Genomic DNA, 9,737 nt, shown 5'->3' with positions numbered 1-9,737 from the left:
TAAACCACTCCTTCACCCCCATTACTTAAACCTTTACCTCTCAAATCCACTTACCTTCTAAATCCACTCCCATCAAACCCATCTATCACTAAACCACCTCAAAACGCCCATTCTAAACCACTCTCACACTCTCCTCATTTTAAACACATCTTACCAACTCTCAATCTATTCCCTAACCACTCCTCAACCCGCTTCTTAAGCCACTTCTCAACCCCATTTCTAACCTCTAAACCACTCTCAACACGCCTTCTAAACCAACTTTCAACCACCCTCAAAACGTCTATACCCAGCATTTTTAAAACCACTTCAAACGCGCAGTTATTAACCATCTCACCCACATCTAACCCATTCTCAACCCACTCTACAACCCGTCATCACATCTCAACACAACATTCTAACCACTCTCAACCGCGTTCTATAAACCACGCTTCAACCATACAATTCTACACCACGCTCAACCACCATCTTAATTTACCACTTCTCAACCCATTATGAACCACCTCTAACACAGCATTCTAAACACACATTCAACACATTCTAAACCCACTCTACGCATTCTAAACCCTTCCCTAACCAATCTCAACGACACATTCTTAAAACCACGCTCAACAACATTCTAAACAGCTCAACCACATCTCAAACCACGCTCAACCACATTCCTAAACCACGCTCAAATCACCATTCTAAACCACGTTCAACCACATTCTAAACCACTCTCAACCACATTCTAAACCACGCTCAACCACATTCTAAACCACTCTCAACCACATCTAAACCACGCTCAACAACATTCTAAACCACGTTCACCACATTCTTAAACCACGCTTCAACAACATTCTAAACCACGTTCAACCACATTCTAAACCACGTTCAACACATTCTAAACCACTCTCAACTTCATTCTCAACCACTCTACTCCGAAAAGGTTTCTAAGGGGACAGTAGTTATGGAGCAGTGGAATATTTATGTTGTTACCTTCTAAACATGGCAGTGCAGCAGCCTGTACAGAGGTGCTGTTGTTGCCATGTTTCCCTGTAATGAAGGCCCAGGCTGTAGAGGGTTGGTGAATTGTAGGACCATGGGGGGTTCCTCATTGTTACCACAGTAAAACAACCAGTAAAACCTCCAACACATGAATGGAGTCATTGGTTGGTAACCCTCTCTTCACATGAATGCAGTCACTGGTGTTTTCTCTTCTCCCATCCAGCTGCAGAGGATAGAGCTCTCTCTCTGTGTGTGTGTTGTGTGTGTGTGTTGTGTGTGTGTGTGTGTGTGTGTGTGTGTGTGTGTGTGTGTGTGTGTGTGTGTGTGTGTGTGTGTGTGTGTGGTGTGTGTGTGTGTGTGTGTGTGTGTTGTGTGTGTGTGTGTGTGTGTGTGTGGGTGTGGTTGATGGTCCTGAGGAGAGTCATCTAAGTACACAGATAGCCCCTTTCCTCTGCCTTCCTCCCCTCCCTGACCCCCCCCCAGAGCATACGCTGGCTGTTTGAAGCGACCCCCCCACCGGTCCACGTGTGGCACTAGCAGCAGAGAGGGCTAAAGCTGCTCGACATCGTTTGTTCTCCTTGAGGGGTCAAGGGGGCTAGGTGGAGGAACAACGGGATGGGATCTGGGGGCGTGGGTTTTCAGGGTCTACAGCCGATCTCCTCTCTCTTAAAATGCCCCAACACACATACACACAAACCAATAATGTATACAACCTATTTTGTAAGTGTGGACACTACAACTTTTCATTGCTGTACGCCTTGACATCGGAAAATACCTTTCTTCACGTAGACATATAAAACCACAGAATGGTTGACAAACTCTAGGAATACCATATTAATTTCACAGGTAGATGCTTCCAGATTGTAGAATAAGCCATGTGTCTGCGTGGTTAGTTGTCATGTAAACAAAGATACTACAGAAACACTTCAAACCTGTTGTTCTTTATCTCACAGCTTGATAGAAAAGCTACAGCTTGTGAAAACAACAAGACCACATCTGGATAAGGTAAGGATGTAATGAGTGTCATCGCTGATTCCTGAAAGTAATATTGAGCTTTGATTATGTCTGCTCTATCCATATCTTGAACAATATGTTTTTGGTCTCGTTTTTTTCATCGACTGCCCACAATCAGGCGTTTTATAGAAAAGGAATGAGCAATCGTTGTGTAATCAACAACCACAGGGTTGGGGTCAATTATATTTCAATTCAGGAGGTGAAAAGTAGAAAATAATGGGTGATTTTTCTATTTATTTATTGAATTTCTGTTCACTCCCTATATTATAATGGAATCGACTCCAGGCCCCAGGCTTGCTGTGTATGTAGTGAGCCAGGGAGACAGTCCTGGGGCAGAGTGTGGTCCCTAATGCCTTCAGGGGACGACACACTAGTGAAAAGTCCCTACCCTGCTCTACTGTTTTTGTGCTGAGGCCCATTTAAATCTTTTGAAGTTGGCTTTTTTATTTAACTAGGAAAGTCGGTTAAGAACAAATTCTTATTTACAATAACCGCCTACCCCGGCCAAACCGGGACAATGCTGGGCCAATTGTGCGCCGCCCTATGGGACTCCCAATCACGGCCYGATGTGATACAGCCTTGATTCGAACCAGGGACTGTAGTGGTGCCTCTTGCACTGAGATGCAGTGCCTCAGACCACTGCGCCACTCGTGGGCCCATTGGTAAACCAGGATACATTTTTAGTCTGTGACCCAAAAGGGGATCACTAGGGGAAACACTGGGGTTGGTTGCTCATGGGTAGAATGAGACCGGCTTGGTTTGGCATTGGTCTTCACTCTTCAGTCATGTTGTTTGCACCTCACGGGGGGGTTAATGGCTGCATTGTAATCTGTTTTTGCTAGGTCTCCTTTCCCGCATGAAGCTGAACCGCCCTTGTTACCCCCCTTCTTCCCCCATAGGTCAACCCCCCCCCTCCCCCAAGTTGCTCTTTTCATGCTAATAAGAGTGCTGTTTTCTGTTGTTATACCAAATAAAAAAGGAAGTGTGTAACCTTAACACTTCCACACAATGCCCTAAATGTCTGCAAAGGGCTCTTGTTATGCTGTAAGGAAGTATACAGCGGAGGGAGGGAGGGTGGGGGGGTAAAGAAGGGTGTCAGCTGGTTTACGGTGTTCGATGGAGTTGAGCTTTTTGACGCGTTCATTGACAGTCATCAGCAGCACTTAAAATGTGGTGTGACAATGGCATTGGGTTGAATAGTTAAAAATATGCTGGTTCCATTTAGCTATGATGCACTTTCCTTAAGCAGTTTATATTGATATTAATCAAAGGATTTTTATTTTATTTAGCAATATGCATGCAAAGATTTTATTTTTCAAAGAAGTTTGATTTCAATCATAAAATAGTCTGTTTCAGAGCAATCATTTCAAGCACAAAAGCTAGTTTACGTTTAGTTGCTTTTACGCTTCAAAAAATGCAACAATATTATTAACCCTGTGCTGTACGGGTTCTTCCTCTCCAGAGTATTCTGACAGTGACATTTGAAGTAGCTGGGAGTCTCTCAGAGGACGTTTTGAATGTCTTCATCCAGGTTAGCATACACATTAACACTGTTATTCAGCATGTTCATTACAATGGACGTTTATTTTCTGCCAACATGAGTTTGACGTGCCACCTAAAATCACTGGTTCATCAGAAGATGGAGACACATCTCTTTCATTGTTTTTAAAGCTGGTTATTCACATCAGAAACATTCCGTTTTACAAAAGATTGCTTCTTTCCAGGATCTTCTGTGGGAGAAAGCATTCAAGAACCAAGCCGGACTTCCCATGAAGGTCATTCGCTTGAAGGTGAAACGCGTAGTTCATCCTCAGTCAGTGGTTTTCAATAGGCATCCCTGTGGTAATACAGTGTACATTTATTTGCAGTACGCCTTGCATGCATTCATTGATGTAAATGGGAGATGTTATTGGACAAACATTTAATATGGCAGCAGATTTCAGGTTAGGATTCAGTCCTTTGTGTGTATTGATTTCTGGACACTTTAGGTATGTCTCAGTCTGAATGATTGTGTGTGTGTGTGTGTGTGTTGGCTATCCTAGGGGATCGTGTCCATCGCAGGTAAAGCCAACCAGGTGATGTTGCAGGGGGTCCATGAACTCTACGAGCTGGATGAGACCCCACAGGTGTGGGGGGAGGAGCCTAGGGTCAACCGCCTCGTCTTCATAGGTCAGCTGTGTGTGTGTGTGTGTGTTAATGCATTCAATGCTTTACTCAATAAAGCCTGACAAAGTTATCCTTTGTATCCCCCCTCACCTCTACAGGGAGAAACCTGGACAGAGAGATCCTACAGGAACAGTTCATCTTAACGGTGCTGAATGTGGGGGACAGGAACTAAACAAGAACCCCACCCCTCTCTCCTCACAGTGAACTATTACTGTTTATTTCTGATACACCACACAATGAAACACCTTCTGTACCTGCAGGAATCCTCATCACTGTGGAGTGTTTCAGTCCAGGAGTACCTCAAAACGTTATGCTATTTACTATTAACCATGATTACAGGCCAAACCTCCACAGCGCAAGCATCTAATTGACAACAGTACAGTCAGGCTATACACAGTGTGTAGTCGGGTCACTTGCTGATGAGGCAAATGCTACGAGGAAACCTTAGATTAGTGTTTGAGTGTACTCAATCCATCATCAACACCATTACCCAGTCATACACTCTCCACTCAATCAAGATAAAAAGACAATTGGAAAATAGAGAAGTAAATAGTGTTCTTACTATCATTTTCTTTGTAAATTATGTTTAACTTTGGAAACTCCTAACACCCATAACCTATTCATTGAAAGCATGAGTGTATTCATCAATAGTTTTGCTGTGTTTAAAATCTGTAAGTTGTTGGTGAAGTTAAGGTTTTGGACAGGCTAAGGCTTTTATCACATCTTATCTCAAAACTGGTGCACCACAAAATTAGGCTGTCTGTAAATGTCCACATGCTTGACTACTACATGGGGTGTTTCAATTATTGAAATAAAGAAACATTATTAAGTAATCTGATTTAAAGTTTTGAGTTTACAATATTTTATGTTTATATTTCGCAATTATTACAAAAAGTATTGCCTGGCATTTTCTTGTAATTCGCTTGTTCAATAATTGTGAACTACGAATTGATATAAACATTGAAACTCGAGGGGTCTTGTCTGAAGGTGCGTAAATCCAATGCAATATTCCACAACGTGCTTAAAATGCTTCAAGCATATTAACTAACGCCTTGGTTTTATTGTTTTGAAGTGACAGAGTTGCATAGGGTCCCCGTTCATTTTCTGAATCGCCAAGAAGTATGCAGACAATTCTTGGTCAAGGAATTTGCAATAGTAGTGACGTTTGGGGGTAGGGGTTCATGTATAGAAACTAAAACGATTTTAAACGGATATTGGCCCTATCAAATCGGATGCTTTTGTCTTAAGTCAAATATACATTTTAGCTTATAGTGTACGTTTTAAATTGACCTTAGATATAAACTGTTAAACTTTAGATTTTAAATTAAATTTTCTAACTCATTGTCTAGTATACATCTACATGTGCGTCTAATTTGTTGTTGGATGGTTTAAGTTGGTTGTGTTTATTTTAGGCTTAATTACCGATATTAGCGCGTTTACAGGTAGTTTGTAGGCTGTGCATCGTTCGATTTCCTCACGTCCTGTGGACCCGCACACACACAGATGAAGAAATAGGTCGGGTATTCCCAACTTTGCATTTGCAATTGAGATGGGTTTCCGAAGACGGTTTTAACACATATTTTCGCARAGGCCCGGGGTTTGCTTTGAGGATGGCTGTGGCCATTCACTCCGACCATAAACCCCAGCCATGTCCCGTAGGCCACAGCTGCGCCGTGTTCTACCCGATTCTAATGCTGATTTGCTCGTTAAGATGCCTCTACAGCTGCTTTTCTCTCCCGGCCACGGGGAGCCGTCCCACGGCCATTTTCATGGCCACATCACCTGCGGGCATCCCAAGGTGGCAAACTAAACGAAACCACGGGGGTCTGGGGGGTAAAACGCTTCGTTTCTTATCAGGGGTTAGGTGTGGTGTTCAAATTTCCCATTGCATCCCCGCTTCCAGTCGAGCTACTGTGCTGCTTTTAGTAGGCCTAATTGAACCGGAAATGTGCCACGGTTCAAAGTAAACCCTGTGAATAAAGGTTGACCATACTGCATACCAATTAAGGTTATAAAGTTGACCACAATGCATTTGCCTCAAGTGTAGGCTACTTTACATAGCCAACACTAGGCCTACTCGAGATAATAGCAATTTTTTGTAGACCCAATAATGTGCCATGTCTGGAACTCGATATTTTATAGACAGACCTGCGTAAGCATGGTAGATCTTGCTAAAGCACCATCCTGATTATACCCTAAAAAAATAAATGCTAATTTGCTAACTATAGTCGATACATTTTATTATTGTATTTCATTGAACACTCTTAATTCAGAAGCTTCACTCCATGAACTTTGTGGTGTCTGCATACAAGACCAATTAGCATGTAAGGTTTCTCCTCCCCATTAGCTTTCTCCTTGGTCCATCTAACACCCCGCAGCGAGGGGCTACTGTCATAGGTCTGAGTGGGAATGGGACTGAGCTGGGGGGGTAACAGCCCAGCTCTAATAAAAACCCCAAACTCCCATGGTCACCACAGACAGGCTGACCAGGAGCACAGGCACAGGAGGGGCCTAGAAAGTCGGAGAAGACATATCTGTGTGCGCTGTTACGCATCGGTGTTTGCGCTTTTATGCATGTTAAGAATTAATGATAAGGTGAGCTTTTACGCGTGTGTGGACATTGTGGTCTCAGTCATGACCCTCTCCAAGGAGTATGAAGCGTCCCAGCAGACTGGCTTGCCCCTGGACGCAAATGAGGTAGACATTGTTGGAGATGACGAGCCTCTCCATGGCCYGCTTCGTCTCTATCGGACCGAGAACACCACCGAACCTAGCTCCTCCGCCGAGTCCAGCGCCGAACTGGACTGCTCTGAGTTCGACTCGTCCGGGGAGAGCGAGAACAGTTTCTGTGCAGACGCGCCTTCATCGGGGAGACCACATAATGGTTCTGTAAAGCCCCCGTATTCCTACATCGCTCTCATCACCATGGCGATCCTACAGAGTCCTCTGAAGAAACTGACACTGAGTGGCATCTGCGACTTCATTAGCAGCAAGTTCCACTACTACCGGGAGAAGTTTCCGGCGTGGCAGAACTCCATCAGGCACAACCTGTCACTCAACGACTGCTTTATAAAGATTCCGAGGGAGCCTGGAAACCCAGGCAAAGGCAACTACTGGTCTCTGGACCCCGCATCTGAGGACATGTTTGACAACGGCAGCTTTCTCCGGCGCAGGAAGAGGTTTAAGAGAAACCAGCCGGAGTGTGTGAAAGATGGACTCATATTTTACCCAAACTTCAGCTGTTACCGGCCTTACGTGCGACCTTACTGCGTTCAAGGCCAAGTGAGCGCATCGGCTGCCCCTCTCCCGTATATGCCCGTTCAGGACGGGCTCGTGATGCCACCTTCCTCCTACTTACCGTACCCGAGTATAAGCAGCAGCGGTAAGGTTGTTGCCACCAGAGACTTCAGAATGCAACTTTACGCAGCAACACCTGCAGAACAGAAGCCTGCGCGCGATACKCAGACAAAGTGTTCATTTAGTATTGAAAGCATTATGAGTAAAACCTCTCCTTCTATACCACAGAACACAAATCCACAGAACTCCAACCCTCATTGTTCTATTGAATATGGTAATCTCCTCACGGGCCCCGCTAGTTGTTTCGTTCCGAGCCTGCGTCCAACTCCCAGGACTCCATTCTGCCCAAGTGCAATGTTGAGCGCACCTCCTTTAATAACAGAGAGTATTCAAATGTATTATCCTCGTTGTTAAAGTGTTTGTTTGTAGTAGCTATAACCAAATAAATATCTGTGTCTAAGTGATACAATTATATAGGCCTAATGGAGGCACGTTTACGCATTTCTCAGAGAAATGATTTAAACTGCATGTTATTTGTGTTCATTCCATGTTGAATAAGTCAAAAGAAGTTCATGTAAATAAGAAGGCTGATAATATATTTGTTAAAATATGGTGTCAATGTGAAAATGGAAATAAAAGTGGAAACACTTTTGCCAATTGTAAAGAAAATCGGCCTACATTGTATTGTGATTTTCCGAATGTTTCGACATTGAAATGAAACAATAAATATGTTTGACCATACCGTGAGATTTTTTTTGCTGTCTTTGATTACTTATTTCCTTCAACACATGTATTTACACCTTAAAATTAACTGCGAAATATTTATTATATTAGAACAAAATAGCCTGAGGAAATAATTGCACCTAAAGATTTCCAAGCAGACTTACTTAGCAAATAAMCTAAATAGGCCTCTGAACAGCAACATATATTAATTACTTAATATCTTAGGGACTGCAGTGGAAAATTAGCCGGCTGGCTAAAACCGGCACTTTTACTGAAACGTTGATTAATGTGCACTGTCCCTGTAAAAATAAACTCAACAATAAACTCTTGTCATTGTGAATTATTATAATGCTATATTTATTGTTATCAATTTTGTTAGTCCTTGCTGTAATTAGCGAAACAGAACTCTTGTTTTTCACTAAAACCGGTCAGTCAGTGTGAATTTCGTTCCCTATTTAGTTTCATTGCAAATACACTTTTTGCTATATTTAATTTAATTGTTGTTAAATACATATAAAAATACCTATTAAAATAAATTGGATCTGCATCTAGCCATAGGCCAGTTCAATATGCAATGCTGCCACCGTGTGGCAGTATTGCATAGAAAAAGTTTCCTACCTGTAGCTAGGCTATTTTGTGTTTGCATATTTTGTATCGTTTATTTCACGTTATTGCATGAAATAAATGCATTCCAAATACATACAATTACTTTTAGGCTTATGGGACCGCTAGGCCTTTTTACATTTAGCAATGCACGGTTTTCAATAGTTTATTTCGCTCATGGTTGCGCTGTCCACCAAGTTATACATCAGTGAACCAGCACATAATCAGTGGTGCCAATTTAGCAATTTTGTTGCTAGATTTAGCAACTTTTCAGATTACCCTGGCAACTTTTTTTCAAAAAGCACCTAGCAACAAACACTTTAAAAAAAAAATTGGGAACTTTTAGCAACTTTTGAAAGGTGACTCAAAATGCTAAAATGCACGCATGTTCCCTCTAAATGACACAAAAAGATGTTCTCTGTCACACACTCAGTCACAACACAAGTGCCTGGCTGCAAAAGTGCATTGTGAGTGACGTCTCCAGCATGCGCTCAGCTCGTGCACAGGCAGCAGCAGGCCAGCAGCAATTTCAGCAAATCATTTTTGGCTGACTGCAGCAGCAGTAGTACGGGTTCGACGAGCCAAACCCAATGAATATAGTTAGTCACGAATGTTTGATCTTGAACAGAACTTACAACATCAATCAACATGTCTCAATCAAAATTGAACAGCCAGAAGTATAGAAAAGAGTGGGAGTCTGTACCTGAACAAATGTCAAATCATATTTTTTTGCCGAGCCGGCCAGTCAATTTGAGTAACGTTATTGTGAATTCTACGTAATGACACAGATTTACGTTATCCCGCAATGACATCACAACGTCATTTAGCCACTTTTAGCAACAAATCAACCTGCCTCTAGCAACTTACCCTGAAAATTAGTTGGCAACACTGCACATAATGTCTCTCTTTCTTTCTCCCTCAATTAATTTKAATTCAAGGGGCTTTATTGG

The 9,737-nt window shown here is 42.6% G+C and overlaps 1 protein-coding gene, 1 long non-coding RNA gene and 1 other non-coding gene across 3 annotated transcripts; 2 read left to right on the top strand and 1 right to left on the bottom strand.

Moving 5' to 3' along the window:
- Positions 1-687: 687 nt before the first annotated feature.
- LOC139024299 (uncharacterized) lies at positions 688-893 on the bottom strand. The gene is made up of 2 exons (XR_011475594.1): positions 824-893; positions 688-757 (listed from the first exon to the last, which is right to left on the bottom strand). It is a non-coding gene; the product is annotated as an uncharacterized lncRNA (long non-coding RNA).
- A 1,005-nt stretch (positions 894-1,898) lies between these two features.
- Positions 1,899-4,352, top strand: LOC112070417 (uncharacterized). The gene is made up of 5 exons (XR_011475593.1): positions 1,899-1,989; positions 3,461-3,529; positions 3,723-3,788; positions 4,041-4,167; positions 4,263-4,352. It is a non-coding gene; the product is annotated as an uncharacterized protein (transcript).
- Positions 4,353-6,484: 2,132 nt separating this feature from the next.
- LOC112070416 (forkhead box protein D5-B-like) lies at positions 6,485-7,975 on the top strand. Its single transcript, XM_024137827.2, has one exon. It carries the CDS (start codon positions 6,574-6,576, stop codon positions 7,873-7,875), a length of 1,302 nt encoding a protein of 433 aa, XP_023993595.1. The 5' UTR covers positions 6,485-6,573; the 3' UTR covers positions 7,876-7,975.
- Positions 7,976-9,737: the final 1,762 nt, after the last annotated feature.

Source organism: Salvelinus sp. IW2-2015, unplaced genomic scaffold (genome assembly GCF_002910315.2).
Source record: "Salvelinus sp. IW2-2015 unplaced genomic scaffold, ASM291031v2 Un_scaffold1318, whole genome shotgun sequence".
Classification (NCBI taxonomy): domain Eukaryota; kingdom Metazoa; phylum Chordata; class Actinopteri; order Salmoniformes; family Salmonidae; genus Salvelinus; species Salvelinus sp. IW2-2015.
This window is presented reverse-complemented; position numbering and strand designations above follow the sequence as displayed.